At 47.7% G+C, this 27,858-nt stretch overlaps 1 protein-coding gene across 1 annotated transcript in view; it reads right to left on the bottom strand.

Annotated features, from left to right (window-relative positions):
• Window positions 1-27,858, bottom strand: part of LOC149369738 (O-acyltransferase like protein-like) — a 109,884-nt gene that overhangs the window by 31,700 nt on the left and 50,326 nt on the right. Inside the window, exons 8-11 of the mRNA XM_089576279.1 lie at window positions 21,221-21,310; window positions 15,474-15,639; window positions 14,099-14,181; window positions 9,803-9,922 (exon numbers count right to left, since the gene is read on the bottom strand). Coding sequence (XP_089432405.1) covers window positions 9,803-9,922; window positions 14,099-14,181; window positions 15,474-15,639; window positions 21,221-21,310 — 459 coding nt within the window. The remainder of the gene's footprint in view (window positions 1-9,802; window positions 9,923-14,098; window positions 14,182-15,473; window positions 15,640-21,220; window positions 21,311-27,858) is intronic.

Here is a 27,858-nt window from a genome sequence, read left to right as displayed (position 1 = left end):
TTTAGCGCGCGCAATAGTGCTTTCGACGGACCAAATGGACAGCTTCTAGTCGTACATGGCGTCGCCGGGATGCAGCCATTTCAACAGTGACGGCTTCATAGTCCAAGTTCACCTAGCCGACGAAGAACCTTGTGCGAGCCGAAGTAGCGGCGCCAAAGCTTTTCACAAAATACGCGGCAGCGAATGGGCGTCCAAACCAAGACTCGGTCTGCTGGCTTGTATTATGCGTTGCGTCTTCGTAGGTTGCAGCGTCTGGCGTCGGTCCGCTGCTGGCCTTTGATCTGTAATCGGGCAAGTCTTCGAGCTTCTTCTGCACGTTGAAGGCAGGTGGCGACATCGACGTTATCTTCTTCGGTAACGTTGGGCAGCACGACGTCTAGCGTAGTCGTGGCCTCCGTGCCATGGATGAGCCTAAAAGGCATCATCTGGATGGTCTCCCGCACTGCGGCGCTGTAGGCGAATACAATGTCAGGCAGGACGACGTCCCAGGTCTTGTGTTTGGCATCAAAATACTTGGCGAGCATATCGGCTATGGTTTTGTTCAGGCGCTCGGTCAATTCGTTGGTCAGCGGATGGTATGCTGTTGTCCTCCGGTGACCGATTTGGCTGTAACGCAGGGTGGCTTGCGTTAGTTATGCCGTGAATGCTCTTTTTCTGTCCGTAATGAGCACAACGGGGACGCCGTGTCGGAGATGGATGCACTCCACGAAAATCTGGCGACATCTGCTGCTGTTCCGCTCGATAGGACTTTTGCCTCGGCGTAGTGGGTCAGGTAGTCAGATGATGCACATATTTCCAGACGTTGACTTCGGGAAAGGGCGAAGCAAGTCCATGCCGACCTGCTGAAAGAACCTTAAGGGAGATTCAGTGGGGTTCAGAAATCCTGCTGGTCGGCTGGGAAGGGTCTTTCGTCGCTGACAATCTCGGTAGATTTTCTCATAATATGCGGCATAAGTAGAAAGTTGGGGCCAGTAATACTTGTCATCAATGTGACGGAGGGAGTGAAAAAACCCGCGATGTGCTGCTGTCAGCTCGTCGTGTGAAGCCTGGAGAACTTCATGCAGATTTGCAGGTACAATAAACGAGGCAGGCTGTTTTGTACGCAGTGTAGTTCTTCTCGAGGACATCATTCTATACACAGAAGGAAGACAGTCCTGGCTTGAACGAAGTGGGGGTTGGGGGGGCGGGCGGGAGGAAACTTTGCTTTCCAAATATTCAGTTGTAGGTACGAATTGCGCACAAAAGACACACACAGGAAAAAAACACGAGCGAGACTGAAAGAGCGCAAACTATCAACTGGTGTTTACTCGATTCAGTGCCGCTTTAGAGGCAGTGTGCACACGTGCCTACAAAGAGGGGAAAGAGAGGATAAGAGGCAAATCGAACCCTGCGCGACAATCCATCAAAAACGGTCCAAACAATTCTTTTACGCGTTGTACAGTGAAACGGAGGTGTCACTCACACAGTTATCTCCACTTGCCTGGATGTGGTATGCCTCTAGAGGCATACCACATCAAGTCAAGAGGAGATAACTGTGTGAGATTACTGTGCGTTATGGACGTTATTCATGTTGGCCGCATGTTTGACCACGTTTAAATTTGAATACCTAAAAGTAAGACAATTATTTGGAATCCAGACAGTTGGCTTTTTAAAACATCAGATATGGAACTCCTAATACAATATGACAACAACGCCTAAGAACGAAAAAAAAAGTAGCACGCAGGTGGCACCCAAAAAGGTGCCAAGAGAAGGCGGCACTGTAGCCTTTACTGTCCGTAGCCGCTGCCTACTGAAGCAGACACGATCACTGGCTGCCATTTTCAGCTCGTTTTCTCTTGCTGTAGTGGTCTGGGCACGTTCCGCGGCAGTGCACGGTTTTCAAAAACCCATGGTTTTTAAACCGAAATCATAATCCCATGCATACGGTGTCATTATAATGCCGCCTTCAAGCGACAAGTTCAGTTTACTGCAGGGCAGCCTTGAAACATTCGACCTGGTTACGACTTCGGCGTGGACGAAAAGAATGCTCGCCGTTGGAGGTGGCAGCGTGATGAACTTTTTGCTTGGTCTGCAATGAGGAGGGCCTTCACGGGCCCGAAGAAAGGCCGCCATCTGTAAGTGGAATCACCACTTGCATTGTGCGTGAAATTGTGGATGTAAGCGGCAGTTCCAGTCACCACAGAAGTGCTACAGGCCAGAGCGAGAGAGCTGGCAAGAGAGCGAGGCATTCCGTGAGATCAGTAAAAAGACAGCCGGGGCTGGTTGCAGAAGGTTATGAAGTGCTTTCATTTCAGCCTCCTGCGTCGGACGCCCATTTTTCAGAAGCTGCCGAGCGGCTTAAAGAAAAAGCTTATTGCATTTCGGCGATTTCTCATTAAGAAGAGGGCTTCGTTCTACGGCAAATCGGGAAAGCCCATCGAACGCCGCATGGTTTGGTACGCCAGTGGCGTGCACCGTGAACGAGAAAGGTGCAAAGGAAGCAAAAATGCGCTCGGCTAGTTGACGAGAAGCAGCGCAGGGCAGTGATGTCGTGCTGCACGGAGGATGTCCATAAGCTGCTGGCCTATATAATTTTCAAAAAGAAGACGCCTCTGGCTCGAGAAGTAATCCTGAGGAGTGTAATTGTTCGCACTCATGGAAATAGATGGATGGCGAGCGAAATGGTTGAAGAATGGGTAAGGATGGTGTGAAGCTGTGTCCAGGGGCCCCTCTTATTCAAATATTCTCTCCTCCTCCTGGATTCTTACCGCGGACACCTACCGACGGGCTAAAAGGTGCGCTTCTCACAGCCAGTATCGATCTCGCAATAATACCTGGCGACATGAGGGGCCACCTACTGCCTAAGGACAGGCTTCCCAAGTTCTGTGTAGACAGGCTGAGTAAAACACACAAGCAAATTCCATCAGGCCGCATCAAGCGCGCGTTTCTAGGAGATGTAGTTACACTCTAAACAGGTATACCCCTATATGGGAGCAAAATGTGAGTAAACTGTCCTCTAGCGCACACCCTTTTAAAAAAGGGTGTACAATAGAGGACAGCTTACTGCTATTTTACTCCTTCCTGCTTAGAGTGCAGCTGAATTGCTGCAGCTTGAGGTGACATCCCGGAAAGCTTTGTTGTGTCTTTGTTGCGAAAGTGCAGCATTTCTAACGCACTTGTGGCATGGAATAATGGGCACTGTACCAAAAAAAACTGTGATAACGTCAGCGGCGACGAGGACGAGTGAGCGGGAGAAAGTTCTTGGAAATAAAGGCGGTTTTTGGATGATGGCCACGTTGTCGCTCTTCGTTATTTTTTCGGCCTGCTTACATTCGAGGAAAAGTTTTTTTTTTTGGACATCTATTTATGGGTGTCTATTTGGAATCGTGGCTGGCCTAGATTCGATGTAAATACTGTAATTTGCACGTACACTTCATAAAGTTCGCCTTTTGGGCCGTTAGAGATGCTTGAACCCCTGCATAGAACTTATCTGTTTTCAGCACAAGCTGATGGGCGAGTTGGTTATTCATTGTTTGATTTGAAGCAGCGCAAGGCCGTCCGTTTCTTCCGTTTCTTTCTCTGCTCTCTTCTTTGGCTTTTGGCCTTGCGCTGCTTCAAATCTGTTTTCATTTTTGTGGCGACTAGCTGCACGCTTGGTTTATACCGGCGACAAACGTTAATATTCAAAAATTCTTTGGGAGCGCGGCTTCCGCTGAAACGTGGTGGCACATGAGGCCTTAGCAGCGTCCGTTGGCAGATGGCAAAGGAGGAGGAGGTAGATAGCGCAGTCTTTTCTGGGGACACAAAAGAAGTGACTGCACGAATTTGTGTTTTGGCCGGGCTTATGCTATGAAATGTTTCTTTTGAGTCTGCATTATTAGCAGCACAAAGTTGCACAAAGGATTTTTTTTCACCTAAACCCCTACTATCAGTTCTCGGAAACCTTGACATTCCTGTTACCCCCTCTGCCCCCACCTTTTGGCTTCCTCTGAACTCGAGCCATTCCCCCCTCCCCCCCTGCCTTGTCCTTCCTTGGAAATGCCCCCCCTTTCTTTCTCCTTCCAGTGCCAGCCTATTTTGTTTGCCTTGTTCTCATTTCCCTGTGCCACGCTGACTAATCCTCTTATCTGAGTTTTTCAGGTCCATCCAACGCCAACCCCCGTCACAGCCCCTTCAAAGCCTTTGTTCATTACACACCCTCGGGATATAAGTTTTTCCACTATTGCAGCTTAACGAATCAAGATTCACCTCCCTCCCCTTCCTGACACGCATCCCCTCTCACACCACTTTCCTTCCCCACCCCCGGGGCCTTCCTCCTCGGAGCGAAGGCCCTATTTAATCCCTGCCAATGATGAACGCTTTGCCCAGACGAAGACAAGTCCCCTTGTCGAAACGTTCGCTCTAGCAACCTGAGGTTTTCCCCTCCCTTGTTCATTTTGTGATCGCCAAGGACCATCTACCGCACCCTCTCTCTACCATGGACTCCAGTCAAGTGAAGATGACGGAACAAGGTAAGCCTCTCCCCCTTCTTTCATTGGCACATGTAGCGTTGATAGGTGATAGTCAATATAAGCACATCCACAATCACTTTCCTCCCGGAGAACATGCACCACACATTAGGTTTCAGAGCGGCGCCAAAACCAATGACATAAGGAAACTGATAGCCGCAGCACCACAGAACATCACGCACTTCGTCATTCACTGCGGGACTAATGACCTGAAACACAGCAGTGTGGAACAGACCATTGAGGCCATGAATACACTGGTACACGAGATCCATGCCAACAGACCAAACACGAAACTGCACCTGACAACCGTGCTTCCTAGGGTAGTCAACTTGCACCACAGATATGCCACAATCCCGCCAACTCGCAGCTCACGCACATGACTCGTTTAAGCTCAACAATGTTTTGCTGGACATGGAACATTACCAAAAAGACGTTGAAATCATCCACCACGCTCAGATCCGTCATGACCCTGAGGCACTCCTGGCCAGAGATGGACTTCACCGTAATTTTTTTGACGTCCAAGTAATTACAGACAACATAAAGTACCGGCTGAGAAACACATTTAAGCGGACGCTACAGCCCACTCACGCTCCCTCTCCCACTCTGGCCAACATTCAACAACAGACCACCCACAAAAGCGACAACACTCAGGAACGAACACCGCCTACCCCCGCTAAGACTCAGGACACCTCCACACAGTTCACTCCAGAGACTCGCGACGCTGGCACACAGACGCTAACCGTGGATCCCACACCAGCGGAACAGCACGTAGGAATCCCACCGAAAGTAGCCACTAAACAACAAAGCCACCACTTCACACAGACACCTACGCGATTAGTGACGCACACTAGCACCCAGATTGTCACCGACGCGGACCTCGACACCGATACTAGCCCCAAACAGAAGTCCCCTAAACACACAACACCCGTCAAGAGGTCCACTCGGCGCAAGCACAGATGACTTACATCTGGCAGCACCAATCGCCCCGAACCCAAAAGACGAATTTTCCTGGTCGCCAGAAAACTAGCCACTAAACAAACTCACTACCAATTCCACCTACACACTTACAAATCCTATTCGCAGCACAGGACAATACCCAAAGGACTTCGAGTTAATGTTAGGTGCTCCCTCCGTGCGCTCAGGCCTGAACTCCTCGCTCGATGGGAAAAGGTTTCAAATGACGCATCGCTTTCATTCATAGTTATTTTAAAAGAACATTGTCAAGAGCAGTTAAATTCCCTCGATGATAAACTTAGTAAGATAGAACTAAATTCGGACGAAAGCCAGGCACTAGCAGATTTTGTAGCCAGAAAGGAACGCAAGCTGCACGATAAACAACAGCGTAAACAAATTAGAGATAAATTTCCGCTACACACGAATATACCTGGACAGTTTAACAACCGCCCGCCAATTTCGATACAGACAAAAGATACGCCTTTTCCGCCGCAGGACACTGACAGCAACATTGTCGATATTTCCAAATCCCTAAGTGATAGCGACAAACGGATTCTGAAGCATGGCCTCACATTTTGTCCAACTAACAATATTTTTAACGAGTATGAACTTCACAGAGATCTCTCAGAATTTGCGCGAAGATTGCGAATTAAGGAATTCTTTGCCGAAAAAACGAACACCCCGATTACTAACCTAGCTCTTTCCTGTAACACGTGGTCAACACGTGCTCACCCTACTGAAGTAACCAGCCTTAATCCCATCCCTCTCAAAGCCAAAAGCACGTGGACGCCGGAAGCGCAGCAGAGTCTTGAACTAGACTTGTACATTAAATCTGTCTCGAAAGAAATTATAGACCAAACAAAGCAAGCTCGAAAACGCAGAAACGTCACCCCAACGGAACAGGCTACTCTGAACCACTTAGCTTCTAGAACCGATATAGTCATTAAGCCTGCAGACAAAGGAGGTAGCATAGTTATCCTGCCGGCCGAAAAATACAAAAAAGAACCTTTTAGCCAACTCAACAACCCTTGTCATTATAGGAAATTAGATTCAGATCCCACTTCAGAGTTCTGCAAATTGATTCTGAACAAACTGGCAAACTTATTATCAAGGAAACTAATCACGCAGTCCGACTACCACTTCTTAAATCCGCTAAACAAACAGGCAGGACGCTTTTACCTACTTCCCAAAATCCATAAGGTTCCCGCAGAAGACTTGTTTACCGCAGATATTCCCGGCAGACCTATCGTTTCAAACAATAACACGCCCACAGAGAACTTATGAATTTTCCTGCACCCACCCACCTATCTTGCAGATATTCCCACCCACGTCCCTTCGTTTGTCAAGGATACACCGCACTTTCTCCGCATAATAGAGTCTCTGAATGACGCTTCCATTATCCCGGCCGATAGCATACTTGTCACACTTGACGCCGCCGCTTTGTACACAAATATTCCCATAAATGAAGGTATCGACGCACTCTCCAAAATTCTAAGTGAAAGTCCTCACCTGCACGAAACTGAAGTGTACCTCACGCTACTTGAATTGGTGCTAACACTCAACTACTTTGAATTCGATTCTTCTTACTACCTTCAAGTATTTGGAACAAGCATGGGCACTCCCTTCGCACCCACCTACGCGAACATTTTTATGGGGGTACTAGAATCTAAACTTCTAAATTCATTTCTAAAAAAAACCACTTATATACCTGCGTTACATAGACGACATTTTCATGATATGGGAGCATGGGGCTGAGACCCTGAAGGCATTTGTCACACATTTCAATTCATGCCACTCCAGCATTAAATTCACCTTCAACTCCTCGAAAACGCAAGTCAATTTCCTTGACACCAATGTCCATTTAGAAAATAGCAAGCTCAAAACCACACTTTACAGGAAGCCTACTGACCGACAACAATACTTAGATTTCACGAGCCATCATCCAAGACACTGCAAACAAGGTATATTCGTAGGACAGGCAACGAGACTAAGAAGAATATGTAGCGACGACGACGACTACATGAAACACCTCCACTCACTAAAAAACACACTAATCACCAGAAATCATCCACAGACAACCCTTAATAATGCGTTCCAACGAGCAACCACTTTGAAACAAGATGTAGTTCTTAAAAAAAGAACAAAAGCTAACAGTCAACGACCTCCTGCACTTATAACGATATACTCAAACGCGCTTCCAAACATAAACAATATCCTGCGGAAATACCACACCATTTTAACTGGTAACGACCGTCTCAAGAAAATATTTCCCGACGCACCAAAGGTAACATACAGACGCAACACAAACCTGAAGGACATCCTGGTGCATGCTAGGCTCGGTAAGAAACCACCACCGACAGTAACTTCATGCTCTCGACCTAGATGCAAGACATGCAAACATTTACAAAGGGACACTACGGTTAAAAGTACGGCAAGCGATTTCAGTTTCGATATAAAGACTAGTTCTGACTGCACATCGTCCAATATTATCTACATGCTCCAGTGCTCCTTCTTCCAGAAACAATATATCGGAGAAACCGGGCAAACAATGAGTGCCAGATTAAACGGGCACCGGGCTGACACAACACGGAATGAACAGAAGGCAGTGTCGACCCATTTTAATCAACGCCATCACAAATTCGACGAATTCAAATTCTTCATTCTTCAGTCAGGCTTCAAATCGACTAGGGACAGAAAATACAGAGAAGCATTCCTAATGCACAAATTTAAAACACTGTAACCAACAGGGATTAACATGTCCACAGGAAACCTGGAATCTCTCAGGTACATTTCAGGGTTAGCATCATTTTAAATTAACAAATGTCTTGCACGTGGTCAGACCATTTCCTAGAACCTCGCATAAGTATATTATCTTTTCAGGGGGACACGGGGGCGCGATGGGGGGCGCGGGCGTGGAGGTAGACAGGGACAAGCCCTTGTCCCTGTCTCCTTCTATGTCCATGTCTTTTGTTGCGCCCCTATGTCCTCCTGAAAAGTTATGAACCAGCACGCCCAAATACAAGTACTTCTGAGTATACTATCGCTCTTTGCACCCCTCCCACGTCATATCTTCCACCACATTTCCGGCCTTCTCACCCTCTCCCTTTGTTCACCCTTTTTTTTTCTCTCCTAAACCCCTACTATCAGTTCTCGGAAACCTTGACATTCCTGTTACCCCCTCTGCCCCCACCTTTTGGCTTTCTCTGAACTCGAGCCATTCCCCCCCTCCCCCCCCCTGCCTTGTCCTTCCTTGGAAATACCCTCCCTTTCGTTCTCCTTCCATACGTGCCAGCCTATTTTGTTTGCCTTGTTCTCATTTCCCTGTACCACGCTGACTAATCCTGTTATCTGAGTTTTTCAGGTCCATCCAGCGCCAACCCCCCGTCGCAGCCCCTTCAAAGCCTTTGTTCATTACACACCCTCGGGATATAAATTTTTCCACTATTGCAGCTTAACGAATCAAGATTCACCTCCCTCCCCTTCCTGACACGCATCCCCTCTCACACCACTTTCCTTCCCCACCCACGGGGCCTTCCTCCTCGGAGCGAAGGCCCTATTTAATCCCTGCCAATGATGAACGCTTTGCCCAGACGAAGACAAGTCCCCTTGTCGAAACGTTGGCTCAAGCAACCAGAGGTTTTCCCCTCCCTTGTTCATTTTGTGATCTCAAAGAGAGGTTCACTATGTTCAGTGTAGGATGCATTGGCAATAATGCGTAAAGGCCTTTTCTGAGTGATGAAAATATTAAGATCTGATTGAGTTAAGAAAGAGAGAGAATGATCGTGTGGCTGCAGAAATCAACGTGATATACCGCGCAAGGCTTAGCGGAACTGGCTGTAGGCTGTCCAGAATTCAGGGTAATGTCTTTAACTGGAGACCAACGCAGGACGAAAACACAGAATAGCAAATTTGACAAACGGTAGTAACGCAGATGCAAGGAAATATTCGACAAAAAATTTCTCTAAAGGCCCGTTTTGCCATGCTATAATTTAATTCCTGTTTTTTTCTCAGGCTAAAAGGGTACCGGTAAACGCTGTACTACTGCTTTTGCAGCAGGAAACAAAACTCGCGCACTCGCTCTGTTAGCATAAAGGTTGTCGAATAATGAAAGAGCTAAATGAATGTTGCAAAGAAGTGAACGCAAAATTATACATCCTTTCTCAATAAAGAAGTGCATTTTGTTAACAATGATAGAATGTCCCAATTGTTCACCTTGTTTAGATAATTGAAAATAAAATGGGGCTGTTTAAGACGGCCTACATTTAGATATATCACGTGGCTTCACGTGTATCATACTCTACATTCTCACCGTCCAATGAGCTCACCGGCAGCGGAAAGGAGAACAAGCGAAAAAGGCTCACTGGAAGGTCTCTGTCAGCCAGACGATGACCGGCGTGTATTTCGTCCCGTACACCTGCCAAGCCGTGAAGCAGCAGCCGGCAGCAGACAGCACGGCGAACGTGGCCACGATCACTCGTCTCCTGGGGGGAGAGGCGCAAGAGGTGGCCGTTCAGGGCAAGGAAAGGAGTGAGGGGGGTATCGGTGATCATGTTCCCCACAACTCCTGGAGTTCATCGCTAGTTGCACTGAGCGGTACAGTGACAGAAACTGACTTCAGTAATTCTTCGTCCAACTAGTGTGACATTATGGATTGGAAGCCAATTCATGTTGGTCGGAATTGTTTACATCGCCGTGCTTTGAGCAGGCACAGTGAGAAGGGCGAACGATTTCCGCATGAGGCACCCCGAGCCCCTCTAAATGGCATAGAGCAAATTCAAGCATCAAGGGAAATTAAAAAAATATATACATAACGCATAACAAAAGAGAAAAACACAAGTTTCACACATTTTTCAGCCATTGATGACTCCTGTTCATATACTTCATCTACAAAGAGAATGCGCAAACAGAAAACTAGATGTCAAGTATTAGCAACGTTTAAATACAAAGAAGCGTACAAATGACATGCTCTTAGAAATCGTGGACTAGATGTTTATACTGAAAACCAAATTGGTTATGTATTTAGCAACACAGAGATTTTGCATACCGTAGAATAACTAGCGCACAAGTACTGACCGCGAGATCAAGCAGAGCTGCCACCTTTCGGAGCAGCGTCAAACCCCCCTTAGTGTAGACGCCCGCTCGCGTCGTCTGCTGGCCAGGAGTGTTCACGAGCGCGCGTACGGCACACACACCTCGAGACTGCTGTTTGTTCCGCTGTTTCAGTGCGGTTCTATTTTTCTTGTATGCTTCTTAAACAATAAATGGGTATCTACGGTATCTATACGGTATCTACCCATGCTGCCATACGATAATTGTGCGTATCAAAACCGCCGCGATGGGTCAGTGGCTATGCTGCTTGGCTTCTGGCCCGAAAGACGCAGGTTCGGTCCTGGCCGTGGCGGTCGTATTTCGAGGGAGGCTTAATGTATGAGGCTGTGTACTGTGTGATGTAAGTACAGGTTAGAGAGCCTCAAGTTGCCGAAATTATCCGGAGCACTGCACTACGGCGTCCATGATAGTTTGAGTCACTTCGGGACGTTAACCCCTTAAGTACAGGTGTGCGAATATTCGAAACTTCCGAATATCGAATCGAATATCCTCATATTCAATTCGTTAAACGAATGAAATAGTGGAAATTGGAAATTATTCGAAACTGTTCGAATATCTCCGCCAATTTTCGAATAACTTTCGAATACTTTTCGATTAACTGGCATGAATGAACCCCTCGGTTACTTCCGACCATTCTATCGATGGCAGCGTCAGCTCCGAGTACACACAGCTTGCTGCCCCAATCAACCTACGCGAGAAGCAAATATCACCGATTTATAGAGCCTACAGGCTTCAGCGTGGCCACGACATGGTCCATTCGTATGGAAACATTCATAATGCCGACCTTCACTGGGCACATCTGCAATCGCCAAGGCCACTTCTCTTAGTAGTGTCATAGCTCGCACATCTCTAATCTGCCGAGAAGTTCCGCTACATGCCTATTCCCCGAAAATTTGATTCACTTTCATCGTCAATAGTTGAGGTTAAGTTTATTATGCGAGCGGCGCATGACATGAGAGTTGCATGAATGTTGTCAGCTCATACTCACACATCTCTCCACTATATACCTCCGGTCGCCTAAAGCCAGCTAGAGGCGAACACGCGAGCTAAGTGAGAAAGAACGAAAGTCAATGAAACGAAGAAGACGATGAGTAGTTCGCGAACTCGGCGATAACTGGTTCGAAGAGCCGACAGCAGGGGAAGCGCCTCGGGCTACGCGGACGCAAGTCGGAGGGAAGCGTCGCTGAGCCATTCGTAATCTTTCATATATTGCATCATGCAGTCTAGTTCACTAAATAAACTCGTTGAAACGTAACTGTCATTGATGAAAACAAACAGCAACTGACAATATGCGTAGAGATCAGTTGTTGCGCCCCCTAGAGGGGATCAGCGTTTCACTTTTTCCCGTCGCATGTATCACTATAGTGCCTAGAATAACCAGTATATTCTGGGCACTATACTGTTACTCCACGAATTATTGTGCCCTTCTGCAGCGCCACCGCTATCGTTCCGCTGCTCCTGCCCGCACACCACTAGTTACACGGAACTATACGGGTCTTTTCCGCTTGCTACTTTCTGCGCGCCGATCGACGCCGCTGCTCCGACGCCTCTTGCTGCCTCGTCAGGAATGAAGGTGAAACAGCGACTGCGACATGCACAAAGAAACGCAATGGTGTTCGGGCTTTTTACGAACATGTAGAGGCAGGCTCGTCCAAGTGCGTCTTGTGCGTAGCGGTTGTCAAAACGCCAGCTAGCACAACTACGCCTTTGATCACCACCTCAGACGGCATTCAGGAGCCCGCAAGGAGTATGAGAGCGGAACATCTCCTTCTCAGCAGCGTTCTACATCAAAGACAAGACAGGCAAGTGCTAGTTCGTTTTTCTAGCCACAGCTGAGCCCCCAGAGCCCCCTAGGCATGACGTTCTCGAGGACCGTCGTGCCTGAAATGTACAAAGCTATCAAACGCTCCGTCCGTGATAAGCTGCACAGCGTCATCAGCACGCCCCTCTGTCGCCATCACGCAGCTCTGTCAGCACGCAGCTCTGTCTGTAGGCTCTGTCGCCATCACAACTGACGGCTGGACGTCGCGAGCTGAGGACAGTTACGTGCCTGTGACGTGCCACGTGTTGAGTGACGACTTCGTGCCTCTAAGTTTTGCTCTTGCGTGCCGCCACCTTGTGCAAATCACACTGCTGAGAGCCTGCGTTGTTTACTCATGGACCTTTTGAAAGAGTGGGACATACATGAGGACCTTCCTTGCTATGTTGTGACTGACAATGCTCGGAACTTTGTGTCCGCGATTGGGCCAACGCCTTGGGTGCACGTTGCTTGTTTCGCGCACACTATGCAACTTTGTGTTCAGGACGCGAAGAAAGAAGAAAGCAACGGATTCGTAAGCCTGTGTAAGATCACGGGCTATCGTTGGACTCTACAAACGAAGCAGCAGCGCGAGAACACGACTGCAAGAAATACAAAGGAGAATGGGCATAGAGGAGCCACTGGAGGGGATACAAGATGTGCCCACAAGATGGAAGAGTGAATACACCATGCTAGCGCACTCGCAGAAGCTGAAGTGAGCTGTGACAGTAGACTTGGCAGAAATAGATTCTGTTAACAACCTGAGCACACTTGAATGGCGTCAAGTAGTAGCGCTCGTGTCAGTGCTGCAACCAATTGAAGAATCCACTACCGCTGCTTGTTCCGAGCCCCACCCAACTTTGTCTCTTGTTATTCCCTTTGTTCACTGCATTGAGGTGCCGCTTTCTAAAGAGGCCAGTGGTGCTGAGGAGCTAGAGTTTTCAAGGAAATCTCCTAAATGATAGCACTGCATGACTTATCATATGCCCACCATATTCCGTACGGCAAAAGGAAATTTCCAGTGGTGTTGAGACCTTTCAACTGCGGAATCCGCGCCGTGACGCAACCGAGGGCTGTGCATACGTACCATTCTGATACTTTCGAGGGCAGAGCTTTGCACTACTGAGCAGAAGCGCAGAGGGCGCTTTTTAGCACGGTCTTCGCCGCTACCCTTGAACAGTGCAGTAGGACTATGCCCTGGAGCATAGCAAGCATAAGGTGGAAGCATCTGGGTTATTGGTCTCCTTGTCATCTCTGCCTCCGTATACCGCCGACGGAGCCGCTCCCTTCCCTTCTAAACGTGGGCTAACAAATGAACACCGTTCTGGCAAAGTCGAACAGCAGCAGGAACTCCGCCGAAAGGAAAAGCTTTGCGCCTAATTTTTTGTGTTAAGCAGTAGCTTACGATGTAATTTTTCGAATATCGAACGTGCCACTTCCTCTTGCTCATTTTTCCGTAATCATGACACGGTAATCTATAGCAAACTTGTTGCTAGCCATGCTTGTCCCCTCTGTCCACTTTCTTACGCCTTTTACAAAGTCGCGCTTCCCTTCCTTCAACATCTGTAAACAACCGGCGGAAAGCTCTGATCTTCTCAGTTAATAGCGAATTTCCTGAGCCTGGATTAGTCATAAGCCGAGTACATTAGAGTGCCCGTGCCTAAAAGCGTTGTTAAACTGAGCTGTGTGAGGCGTATATGAGCGCTCCTGTTTCCGCGTTGGGCGAGCTGCAAAAAGGTGACCACATTACCGTTGCGTAATCTCGTAGACTAGAACAGCCACTAGGAACAGCTGGAAGTCCGCCGAGATGAACCACAGGTGGCCAGCCACACCCTGCGAGGTGAAACGTCATTGTCGTACCCCGTCGGAAAATTGGAACGCGCATTTCTTTCCCAAAAATTCATGCTCAATGTTGCAGGCGTATCATTTAGACACCTACGAAGAATAAAGCAGTTCACAGGTGTTGATGTGAAAGTAAAATTGATACTATTGTTAAGATATCTACGCTGTACGTCAAAAAAGACAGGCAGAGATCATCCGGTGCGATGAAGTTCATAAAAAGAGTTTGATTTTAAAACGATTCTTCTCACTTTTGCCTTATCTCATTGCCTGAAACTTGCGCCAATTTCGCTTTACTTTCGCCAGCTTTTATGCATTCTTAATTATGTTAAAAGTTATAATCGCCGCATCAATATTTTGCTTTACTCCTGCTGCCTTTATACCACGCTAATATTTTTTTCGCCTTTCCATTTGTTGCATTATACACATTTCTCCTTGGCGCGCCGCATTACTTCAACCTATGTCGCGGGCTCGCTGGCGTAGTCAGCAGACGCGCACTCACTTTCGGGCCGCTTTCCCTTTTTCTTTTTTCGCCCCTCGCTTGTAGGCGTCACTGGGCCCGCCTCTCTAAAGCACCTCGCCTCTCCGTACGCGTTAATGCTGGTTTTCCCTCTCGCCTGTCGACGGAGGGCGGCCCCCCGCGGACAGGTTGCTGCGGGCGCCGCAGACTTAGCTCGACAGCTACACAGAGACACACGACAAGATTTTCGCCTAGTGGCAGTGATTGAGCTCACGCATTAGAGAAAATATATATCGCTGCCACCTCTGGCCCTAAGCGGAGGGCGAGGAGGAATGTGGCAATAGCTTTTGTTAGGTTATCTTTTCCTTACTTTCTTGCTGTGCACTTTTCCCTGTCATTGCATTATATTTTGCAGAAGCTATTCTACCAACTACCGCAGTAGCTTGATCGCGCACAGCACTTCTCTGTCGGCGCCTCATGGGCTTTTTGCCCTTCTTGGGCAGTTGAAAGTCATTAACGCGAACAGAGTACAAAGATAACAGCCGTAAGCAATCAGCCCAGCCTTAAGCGGCGGCGACGCTTTTCAGAGAGTCAGTCGCATGGTAGCGCTGAATAGATCCACTAAGGCTCTCACTTCAAAAAAGGCGTGCACGCGATAAAATGTCTGCACTCAAGAAGTGCTGAACCAATTTGAACAGGATAAGAGGACAACAGGACGCACACGACGGGTCTGTATATGGTAATGCTTTACGCGCCCCGCCTGTGATCCTGTCCGCAGCCTTCTCGGCCCTTTTACCCGTGACAAAAGTCAGGTACCAGCACGCACGTGTGTGAGGTGGGGGTACTGGTTTTGTATGTTGAGCATGAAGGTCCACCAGTGGTTGCGCACGTGGTCGTAGAAAGTGGTGTACACCATGGCGGTCGTGGGCCCCGTTACCAGAAGCGGCAGCAGCGAGAAGCCGCATGCTGCTACCATCACGGGCAGAAGAAGCCTGCGCTGGGTTGAGGAAGGAGGCGTTTTAAAACATGCTTTCGGGCCTTAATTTATTTTTGCTCTCTCAATCTGCCCAGGTACACTGCAAAATAGCCGTGATTTCAGTCTTGAACGCAAGCACTCATATGCACATACACTCTAGGGCCCTTCATGAAGACTTCTAGGTGTCATGCACTTAGTGGTCCCGAGCTCTACGCAGTATAGTTACTTTGCCAGCCGTTCCTCGGATAGTAAAGAACCACAAGACGTACTGCCATCATCATCATCACCAGCAGAAGCAGCCTTGCTGCACTCCTCAGGGCCTGATCCGGGAGTCCACATTGGCGAGAGGGAAAGGGCGGTTTCTTAGGAAGAAGGGGGCGGGGGTTGCACAGCTGACACTCCTGGCCTAAACGTTTATACTTTGCTCTCAAGTGGCTCGCTTGTTATTCATGTATATTAGTTATCAGTTCGCCATCATATAATCGGTGAGTTTAGGTGGTATAGAAACTTTCATAATTTTCCCATGTACAGGACACTTATACAACACATATGGGAAATGTCGTGAAAAGGTTATCGTGCTGCGTCGTACACACAGGATTCCTTGACCTGCATAGTGAAATTTGCGTCCAGAAGCCTGATAACTTGCACAGGGAAGAACATACAACCCAGGCAGCGCAGGGTTTCGGCCCATTATTGGAAATGTATCGGTCGCCAGCGTGTTGCTCATTGTAATGTTGCTCTGTGGCAATTACGATAATAGCCGTACCTGTCCTATGAGCGCCCAGTATTGGTGGTGCCGCTATAAGATGAACACATTAACGGTCCTACATGCACTCTGTTCCCGCAATATTAGCAGCGCTGCTCATTAAATTGACAACAATGGCCCTAGTTGAGCACTATTTCTGCCTTGTTGGCAGTGGCACTCAGTTACATTTGCAATGAACACGGATTATAATAAGCTACGAATATTGGTATCGTCACTCCCTTACACAGCCTGCAATAGGGCTCGTTGTCCAATGTTTTCTCAGGATTGGCGGTGCCTTTCTAACAGGCTTGGCAACATGCACCATTTCGTGCAGTTCTTACGTAACTTAAACCAAGAAATAAAACGTGGCGACCGGAGCACGACGACACCAACGGCATATTATTTCCCATCGTTTGGCGCTGCTAGGAGAATTTTAAATTCAACTTAATTTGGTTAACTAACTTAAATTATGCAAAACTTTCAACACTGATTTCACCGCCTCGTGCGTTTCGTTAAGTTGCGGAGGTAGTTACAAACAACCAATCCAGTTTTTTGTAGCAACATATCTTCTGCGCGTTTTGTTTCTAGAATTCAAAGAAAGCCTCAGAAATATGAAAAAAAGAACACGGGATCGCGCTCTTGCTCTCCCATGTATCAGCGCTGCTAGGCGCGTACTGAGTGAACAAAAGGTGCTTGTTCGCGGTTTTTCGTTTTTTTGTGAGAAGCTTTAACACCAACCATCCAGAAATGCTGCAGTGCTGAACAGCCCATCGCGTCATTTCGAGCTAGCCCAGACATTCAGGGACGGGTCGCATGACTATGGCTCAGGCCGGCCTGTCCACTTTTTGAATAAAAACTACAGTATTTTTCGCTGCTCTAGGGAATCATCGTATTCAAGAACGGAGTTGCTTGGACGTGTATTACACTGTTTTGTTTGCCGCACGTATCATATATATGAAACACACGAAGATCATGCATTCAGCATGGTAATTTCAGTTATCGTTCCATATCTTTGGAATTTTCATAACTTTGCTTGAATAAAAGGGCAGAAACTGCTCATAATTTAGGTACGTAATTATGATAATCAAGCTAGGAAATATCTCCAGTTGTATAAACTGCTTCATTCATCTCCGTTTGTGAGTTTTATATTTGTATTTCGTGATGTCACACGGAAAATAAAATTATAAATCGGCCAATGAGCGCAAGGCAAATGTGATAAATATGATTCCAACTTTGCAATTTGGCGATAGTTCTTCATTAATATTTACAAGTTATTCTGCAAAAATATTTGCGGGGATCTTCTCTCGCGCTCTACGCCGCAAGAGTCAAAGTGGAAAATATTGATTTTTGCATTTTTCCTGCGACGGTCACACTTATGGTGAATATCACATTGCGCATTTCTTTGAAGCTTCGACGTATTTTGAAGTCATCGAGCAAAAGCTGGGCCAGGAGTTTCTTTCAAGGGAGTGCAACAGTCATCTTGCAATAGGAGAGCCATGAGTAGTTCCGATATGATTCATCAGTTCACTCAAGGACAGCTCCACAAAGCACTTTATGTATGCTTCTGCCGCGCAACATCAGCTTGCCCAGCTTTGTTGCTCAATACGAATCATCAGAACAGCAGCTAACTCGACAGTAAATGATACTTCTATAAAATATGTCCGGCAGGACGGTTTGAGTCAATTGTTGTGTAATAAAAATACATTGGTTCAAAACTTGTTGCAGTCTTCCTCCAGGATTTCATGGCTGCGCTTGGGTGAACGTCAATGAGTAATTGCTCCTTTATTGCAAGTTACAAAGATACAACAAACTACGCATTATATAGAAAAAGGTCCGACAGCATTACAAACCACAGACGGTACCTCTATTGCATGAGATAATTCTCCGCTGATGTTGATGGAAAAGGCAATGGTATGCCATACTGCATATGCCTGTAGACACCCATGCTATGCCAATAATTCAAACGCCACTGTTAGCGCATGCAGGGCCGTGCACTAGGCCAATATTGGCATTGAACTGGCTGAATATTTTGAGGTCAATGTTAGCATTCCACCGGCTGGACATCGGCCTATTCGTGTCGTGAACGACGAGCCATGCTTGCAAAAAATAGCGATTTGCCCAATTGGAAATAAAGGACAGATTTTCGTGCCAAATTTGGTCGCTATAATGCCATCGGTAATTCTTTACAGGCGAGCGGCTTAAGAACGTTTATGCTCTGCTTGACCGCTACATTCTCATTGCTGTGCTTAACTTCAGGTTTCCTTCTTTCAGCTACTCCAGCGTCAAGAAGCTCGGCCTTGACATTCTTTGTGCGCTGAAGCAATGATTCGACCACCGTCTTCAAAGGTACTCTAGGGAACGCCGTGGCTTCAAAACGTTCTAGTTTTTCGTGAAAGTTGCTTTTAATGGCAGGGAAGCAACTTGTCACACTGAATTCGCTCTCTCTGCTGAACCATGTAGCGTTTCTTGCTCAGCATCGATGGTAGGCTCGCTAAGCGAGGCCATCCCAGCGGCCACTGTGATTTTTTTATGCGGATATTGATGATCTCTTCCACATCATCACTCACAACTTATTTTTCGTAGCTGTGCATGAACTTATCGAACATTTAGGTCCAGTGTTGCAGAATGTATGTGGCCAGTGAATCGTTGTCAATTTAAAGTCCAACTTTTTGTTTGTACTCCACCGTTATTAATTGAAGAGTTACGTGTTCCTCCTACAGGAGGGAAATGTATAAGCGAAAGCGCTGCACCAGCGCTGCGCCAGATTCATCAGCCTAATTTGACAACTTACTTCAAGGCTTGCTTAAAAACAATAGTGTGTGTGCGGAGTTTTAAGAACATTGATGATTTATTTATAATTTTAGAGCTTTTACCTAATCACTTCTTGCGTCTCGTTGTACACAATGTTTTAAGTGCTTTCACAGCTTTGCCACAGACGCTTATCATCACCCCATCGACTTCTTAGAACTTGAACTAAATTTTCGCATCGATGGCCACTTATGCTGGTATTTTTTTACACTGACGGAAAACGACACTGTTGCCATGTGAGTACGCATACCGAAACATTGGGAAAAGATGAAATGCATTAGATTTTTCCCGGAATACATTGAAAAAAAAACTTGCCACTACGCCGTCGAAAGCAGCTTTGACTGCTGACCCGAACGCTTGGAAGCCGTGAAATTCCGTGTTGCCATTTGTAAACCGCTGGATGAATCGCTGCCTCAGAGGGTAATAAGTACGATACTAAGTTTCTTGAAACGATAGCAGCTAAATGGAGGAAATCTAAAGTTTTCTTTTATGTGCACAGGTAGCCCACAAAATTAAGAAGGTAGCGGTCAGGCAGAGCATAAACGTTGGGTGTTCTACTCCGTGTAAACTCTCGGACTTTTAGAAGGCTTACACCACGCATGTAGTGCATAAGGTTCCTCTTAGATGCGAGAATATTTGCATTGACCAACCACACAACTGAATGGCGATGGCCAGAGTGGGTGATGGCCAGAACAGCTGGCCTTTTCGCGCCATAGCGGGTTTTCATATAGCTCACTAGAATTACATGTTCTATTCGTTTCTTTATTTTTTATTATCTCGTCCACCCGCCTTACCGTCGACTACCCCTGATACGCTTGCCCTCTCCAGTAGCGACGCCGATACTGTTGCAGCCTCCCAGCTCCCCTAGTGGTGATGGATTTTCAAATCTGTCAGCGCGCTGTGATGGGTCTTTGGTTGTCATGTGATAAGTGTAAAGTTGTCGCTGTCTGGACTAATAAGAGAATTTCTCGGCATCCGGCGGAAGGGGCATCCGGCGGGCGGATTTATACAGGGACAGTTAAGACCGGACCAACGCACGACGGTCTAGAGCCTTGGACAGAACAGTACTCTGCAGCAACAGTAAAAGTACTAATATTAATAATAGCAATATAAAGGGAAATACGCGATATTTCCCTTTCAACTACGTCGGCCAAGCTTCTCAAAATGAGCTCTTAGACTTCCACAGTTCTTCACAGATTGTGGAAACTCTGATAGGAAAATCGTTTCTTTTCTGAATACAGGCGCTCCAAGCGCATCAACATGTCTGCTTTCCTGCCATGACTTGTTCGTGAACTGCTACTTCAAAAACTATGAGCAGCGCTGCAGCGTTGCAACATAATGATATCAGTCACAGGAGCTCTTCCAAACCACAATTACAACGCCGGACGGCTGTTTTTGAAGGACTAGCTGAAACCCTCCATTTGGCATTCCTTGCGAAGCTGGTTGTCGGCAGTGCCCATGATGCGGTCAGTTTCAACCCCTGCTCGGTACACTATCTCAAAGGTACTAAAAATTTCAGCATCTATCCTCAGGGTGCACCTATCATCAACTTGATAAGCTTTTACTGATGTACGTTTTTCAGCAAAAGCTCTTACAGCTGCTAAATGATGACGTATTTACATTCCACATCCGCCTCCCCCCGGTCGTATGAAATTAAGCCCGCCTACATAAGACTCACAAAACCATGCTAAATAAAGAGAACGTTGGCGAGCTCTAATAAGCAACTTACGGGAGGCAGTAGGGCAGAGCCACTGTCGGTCACTATGAAAGCCCATGATCATCCCAAACGGCAAGCCGCGTTGCTTTCGCCGAGTTCAATGTGTTACAAAGCAGATAGAGAACACTTGGCAATTTTTTCTTTTGGACAATCCGCACATACGGAGGGATACTGCATGGTTTGCAAGGGTGGGTGCTCATGGACTCTTTCAAGAAAAGCTTCAAAGGATTCCTGAAAACGGTGGAGAAACAGGCTTGATGGCACCTGCCACGGCTCCTCTTAGAAGAGGATCCAGCTTCCGCAGGCAGCGCGGGCGAATGTACGCACCTGTACCAGCGTCGAAGGATGATGACAGCGGTCGCCTTGACACCTCGCGAGTTCTTCACACCGTGGAGACCGTACAGCAGCAGGTAGCCGCTGCAAGGGGAACAGCGGAGTCATCTGATTGAAAGTATAAGGTCTGGTCGAGCTACTGAGCCACTATTCGTCGCCCTCACAAATGTTCGTAAATGGCTTGGTGATTTCTAGTTGTTTGCATGATGTGGAAAAAGCACAAAATTGTAGCCATGTGCCCGCGCTGATACGTTCTACACCTGCATAAACCTGGGCGCGCCATTTTGGAGGCGTGTTAGAGAACGCTGTAAGGTGCTATATGTTTGAAACTTGGCCTCCCGCAGCGAGTATTTCGGATTGTAAGCAATTTGTGGAAAGCCCGGACTGTTTAGTTTTGCGCATGTTAGTTTTACCTAAAAGTGGAATTTCTTAACACTTTTTAAAAGTTCAAACTGCATGCACGTTTCGCATGCTTAAAATAGGAAAATTAAGCAAAGAATTCCCTATAAAGTTATTTACATCACTTTCAATCCGTTTCGAGGATTGTTTTGTGAAACAAATGGCAGTACGCATTTCTATCAAGGACATCTTGGAAACACCTGAAATGAGTAACGTATCCCTGCCTCAGCTTTTTCTATGCATATGAAATTTTGCATTAGTGTTGAAAATAATTTTCTAAGTTTTATGAGGCAATTCACGAAATAAAATACTCGAAAGCACATTAGTTTCCTAAATATTTTTTTCCGCCAAACTGGGCAGTGCTGAAAAGTGAACCCGCGCATCTAAAAACACTCAGCACATCAGGGAGGCCTATCAGCGAAGGATAAAAACACGGTGAATGGTTTGTTTGATAGTTCGGCAGAATTCAGCAAGGAAAAATACGGTGCATAGGTGCACCCATTGCCGTTTGTCAGCTGATGAAGCAAATGAGCCCATATGAGTCCTGCCTTCCAAATAATGGTGAACAGAGGCGTGACTTAGTTTCTGCCCGCTTTAATACAGTATAGAAGTATAGCCTAAAATCCTGACAGGGACGCCAGCCGTAAAAACACTATAATTAACGCATAATTAACAGCGAAAGCAGAAGAAATGGGAGCCATACTATGAACGTGAAAGGAGACAACGTGCTTTTGTGTAGCAAAAATAAACATTCCTTGAGTTCAGAGTGATAACCACATCCACGACGGTGCTAAGCTGACGCCTAAAACCGCTCACCAATCACCGCATTCATATATAGAGATAGTGTTTTATGTACCTAAGTAGTTTATTTACTATCGTGCGCAAAAGTGGAGAGACCACGGCTTCGACTGCAGGAGCGGCTGCCGGGCCGCACCGCGGCGCTGCTATCTCACGCTGCGCGCTCGCTGCGAGATTGCCTCGCGTGACGCTAAACTTTTCCCTCGCTCTCGGGCTGCTGCTTATCATGACTGACAAACTTCTAGTGCGTAGTTCGGCTCTTCTGCTGCTGACGATCGCGTCGAAGGGGAGCGCGCATCGCAAGGAATTCAGGAATAGCGCAGTGGCGCTTTAGTGAAGCAAGTGGGCGGTGACGTTGCGTCCACTCACTTCACTCCGCAGCGGCAAAGGCCATTCTAATTGTAGCTGCAGCGACGTTTCGTATTTTCTCCCCACAGAAAGAAGAGTGGTTTATTTTAAAGCAATAGCGTTAATAACCGCATGTCGAAAATAACGGTCGTCGGCGTGGGTCGTGTCGAGCGATTCAAGCCTCGTCAGCATTCTGCATCTTTCGTATCCAAAACTCCGCGCTTTATTGAGACGCTTTGGTGAACGGGACAGCAAGTTTAGGACAGACGCATTGCACATTCAGGCACACGCCGTCCTATGGCGCTGACAAAAGACCTGATCACAGCGCGTGGGATTTCTCCACTTTTCCGTACTTCCGATCTGGAGGAACTCACCCACCGAATGACACAGCGCAAAATGCAACACTGCCTAACGGTAGCCATTCATGACTGAAGACCCTATTAGAAATCATCTTTTGAAATGCGCTTTCCGGTTCATGGAGAAAAAGCTTGTTGCACATCGCCGATTTGACTACGCTAGCACCTCGATTAGAAGGGGAAAATATCGTGCAGTCGTGTTCGCAAATCAACACAAAAACACACAACTCTTCTTTCTTTGTGGAGAAAATACGAAACGTCACTGCAGCTACAATTAGAATGGCCTTTGCCGCTGCGGAGTGAAGTGAGTGGACGCAACGTCACCGCCCGCTTGCTTCACTAAAGCGCCACTGCGCTATTCCTGAATTCCTTGCGATGCGCGCTCCCCTTCGACGCGATCGTCAGCAGTAGAATAGCCGAACGACGCACTAGAAGTTTGTCAGTCGTGATAAGCAGCAGCCCAAGAGCGAGGGAAAAGTTTTGCGTCACGCGAGGCAATCTCGCAGCGAGCGCGCAGCGCGAGATAGCAGCGCCGCGGTGCGGCCCCGCAGCCGCCCCTGCCGTCGAAGCCGTTTTCTCTTCACTTTTGCGCACGATAGTACACCCGCCCACAGACTTCACACGAACGACGGAACGCATGGCCTGGACTGCCGTCAGCGCCACGAAGCAATAGTCGCCGGGTGCGAGATAATGCTCTCGGTATGTCTACAGTGGCTGACGATAGCTGGTGCGAACTGGTGCAGCTTAGTGCGCAATTTCTGGTTCCCGCGATAAGAAAACTGCAAATGGCGTGGCCGGGGCAATGGAGGCCGCATCGATGAGCATAAAGCGTAGAAATGCCCCCGTCACGAGCGCTGTGTCCACGCGGCGATCAGGCACAAGCAGAAAAGCAGTCAAAGCGAGCTTCGAAGCAGCTATGGTCCGCCACCGTAAGCATACTGAGAGCATTATCTCGCACCAGTGACTGCCGCTTCGTGGCGCTGACAGCAGTCCCGGCCACGCTTTCCGTCATTCGTGTTTAGTCGTGGACGGATGTACAGCCTTTGTCAAAAGTTTGGAGCCCAGGGGGTTTTCTTTTGAGCCACACTCTGTCGTTCTTAATGAATCTTTAGTGCTCCAAATTTCCTGGCCATGAGAAGATTTCTGGTACTGACTCCTGCAATAGGTAGGGCTTCCATGAATGCTCCTGGAGTCCCAATACAAAGCTTGGAAATGAACCCCCTAGGCTCTAAACTTTTGACAAAGACTGTACTACAGCTATTTACGAAGAACCAAGGAATGCTAGAAAAAAGGCAATGTTAGCACACAAAGTGGAGTACAAGTACCGCTTGGAATTCTGTCACACACATCCAGGGTAAGTAGTCATTCAGAAAATGCGCCTTTCGCAACGGTCTTCCTCCATCATCGCAATGCTGATGTGGGTGGTTCGGAAAACCGCTATTTGTGCATACGTGGTGCGCGTTCACTTGCTCAACCGGAGCAGTGCTGTGGGTGGGATGAATCTAGAGGTGGCAGTCTTCTTCAGAAATGGGAATGCGCAGCGCACTAGGCAGAGAAAATAAGCGCTCGATTGCTCGCTAACGAGAGCACTTTGCTACTATTGCGAGGAGGGCCTTGAACAAGTCTCCAAAGCTGAAGTAGAAAAGTGGGCAAACGCCGCCCAAAACACTACAGCCCACTCGATCCAAAGCGTGCGGCTGGCAGCACGCATGACCCTTCTACAAACACCATTTGAAGGGTGGGTCTTAGAAGTATTTCATGCAGCTAACGTTGCGCAGTATCCGTGTAATACGCAGGGATAGGGTAGTTATTTGAATTTTTAGAAGACAACTGAGTATATGAATCTGCTTGTGAATAACTTCGCATTTATAGCTAATTAATGACAAGAAATGAAGGAAGACCTTCGGGTATTCTATATTCTGTTTAGCACAGTTTTTCTGCATACACGCCGATATGCACATGCACCCACATTTCAAAACAAGCATCGTCTCTTTGCCTACGTCGACTATTCCCACAGCTGGCAGTCACTGATTTTAAGAAGGACCCCATACAATCTTTTATCGGCCTTTCCTCTCTTTTGTCCGCCGCGGAGGCTCAGTGGTTATTGTGCTCGGCAGCTGACACGAACGATGCGGATTCGATCCCGGTCGCGGCGGTCGAATTTCGATGTAGGCAACATTCTAGAGGCTCGTGTTATGTGCGATGTCAGTGCACGTTAAAGGACACCAGGTGGCCGAAATTTCCGGAGCCCTTCTCTACGACGGCTCTCTTAGACTAAGTCGCTTTGGGACGTTAAACCCCCCAAACCAAACCAAACCAAACCAAACGAAACCTTTCCGTGTCTTTTGCTTCCTAAAACGTCGAAGAGGTTAACGTAGGGCTGTTACCCCTCTATCTCGCTAGAGCTACATCGGAATGACGTCACGCAAGCTTACGGCAACAGTTATCGCCACTGTAGTTCTCCACACACTCCTTCTTTAACCGTTTCGCACAACGCCTTTATTAACACGCATCAAAGCAATAAACGTTGCCTTTGCACCAGCCACCACTGTTTATGGTGCGGATTCATCAGCTAGGTTCGGTATGAGGTGCTCTTCCGAACACGAAAAGTCACGCACCATCATCATCTTCGCATCGGAATTATGCGCAAGATCACAATGTCACAGGAAAAAAAAAATATACCAATGCAAATTTACCGCCATCTCCAGCCAACTTATCATGAGCCAAATTTCGAGCCAGTAAAACGCTTGGGTTTTTCCGACACCATCTTTATCACGCTCCACAAAAGGCAAAATTACTAGCATATAAATATCTTGTCAAGTCACAGTAACAATACGCATCGCCCATTTACAGCCCTCATCAAATTTACCTTACCATTGCGCTCGGAACACTTCAAAAGAGAGCGGCCATATTCATTCATTCTGACTGCTCATACGACATTAGTGTGACATCTTCAAAAGCGAAATCCAGTTTAGTGTCCCTTTCATTTTGTCGTCCTATTTCTAGCCTCTGTCTATGCCGTAAATTTTTCCATAAATCACAATGCGCTGCGCACCCTACATTTCCTTCCCAGCCGGCACCAAACCAGCTAGAGCAAGAATGCACGATACCTACTACCGACAAAATGAGCCTTCCTGCTAATGATCGAAAGCACTGCTGAACGCAGCCTCTAGGGGGGTTGCCAAACCAACAGTTTGCATGTGCTCTCAATTCCTCGCAACTAGCTCCTTCCGCCAATCTATTCGGTTTCAGTAACCTGCGCCCCTGAGAGCGCATCTGTGACAACTCATTCACACCCCCGTTTCAAACGGCACACGCTCGCTCGTGAACTGATCATCTGTGCACGGGTTACCTCAGCCCTTGTTGCAACGCCGCTGTAGACGCACCTCGCCTGCAAGAGGCGGGGACCGGTACTTACATGCTGCCGAAATTTGAGCTTGGACCGACCACGCTACGGCATCGTTCTCATTTCGCATCCTTCTCCTTACATGCAACACAGTTATGAGATAGCTGCAAAGTTCAATCACGCTTCTGCGGGCATAGTCGGAGCTCAAAAGCAGTTCACTTATTCTTATGCGGAGCCAAATGGCTGGCTTGTCTGAGCGCACTGGAAAGTGTGGCCGTCGTCAACTGGCAACACCATAAACGCACATCTGGATCACCTCGCGAGAAACTCGCTCGCCAAGCCGCACCTGCGGTCGCGCTCGAGGCGATGGTGTTTGGAAGCCTCTGCCATCTGGTTTGGCTTCGCATACTTGCCAGGGTCCACCAGTGATGTAGTTCGGTCTCCAGCCACCCTTCATGCATGGAATTCTACGGACACCAGAATTCTGCATCTGCAGTAGGATGCCGTGCTCTGCTTCGTGACCTAGAGTCCCCAGCTGAACTCTCAGAGGGGCCTCACATTGATGTGCCAAAATCTGGGGTCTCTAGCGTGGGGTGGGACAGGGAATCTCCAGTAGCTCGGGCCACAGCTATAAGTTCGAGGAACCAAACATTGAGAAATAGCCACTGGGCAAAGCTGTTTATCGAGGAACGCCTCAAATCGATGGCCTCATCGGTAGCATGGCCAGCAGGGAGGCTAGAAACACATATGTCCCGGCCCGTCCGACTGCATCACCGTCGCTGCGGCGTCTCTCTCTGCATTCTACACGACGTACGCTGTCTGCGCAGCCAGCAAAGCGCAAAAGACGAGTAGAATAGGGGGGTACAAAGGCGCCCATCCACCGCATTCTCCGTCGCCCCACTCAAGAATGCTGAATGGGATGTGTTAGCGGTACACTATGGGAGGCGGCTGAAGAAGAGGTTCGCCACCTCTGGCCAACGAGGGGAAAGAACAATCACTGCAATTTATTACTCGCGCGTTTTTTTTTCAGCAACTCTAAGCAGCTATCCGAACATCCTGTATTACTGCCTTACTTCCGCCTGGGCTTTATTACTTATTGCGTTATGCCAAAATTTTCTTTTTTGCTAGTTGAATTGCATTTCAACGCGATAGTGTTAAATGCCCCGTTCTCCACAAGAATGGCTGTAGGGGCTGTCGGCGTCGGCGTTGGAAGCGAACAATAACGAGCATGGCTCTGGCAGGTGGTCCCCAGGGAACAACTTAGGGGTAAGGTTGGCCACCTTGGTCACGTGACCTTGCCGCTACATCGTAATCTGCCCACTGTGGCACGTGGCAGTTATTAATGGCGGGTCGCTCAGGAAGTGGAACTCGGGTGCACAAGGCCC

Source organism: Amblyomma mixtum, chromosome 1 (genome assembly GCF_055824585.1).
Source record: "Amblyomma mixtum isolate Tamu chromosome 1, ASM5582458v1, whole genome shotgun sequence".
Lineage (NCBI taxonomy): Eukaryota > Metazoa > Arthropoda > Arachnida > Ixodida > Ixodidae > Amblyomma > Amblyomma mixtum.
Note: the sequence above shows the minus strand (reverse complement) of the source record. Positions and strands in the feature narration are given on the sequence as shown.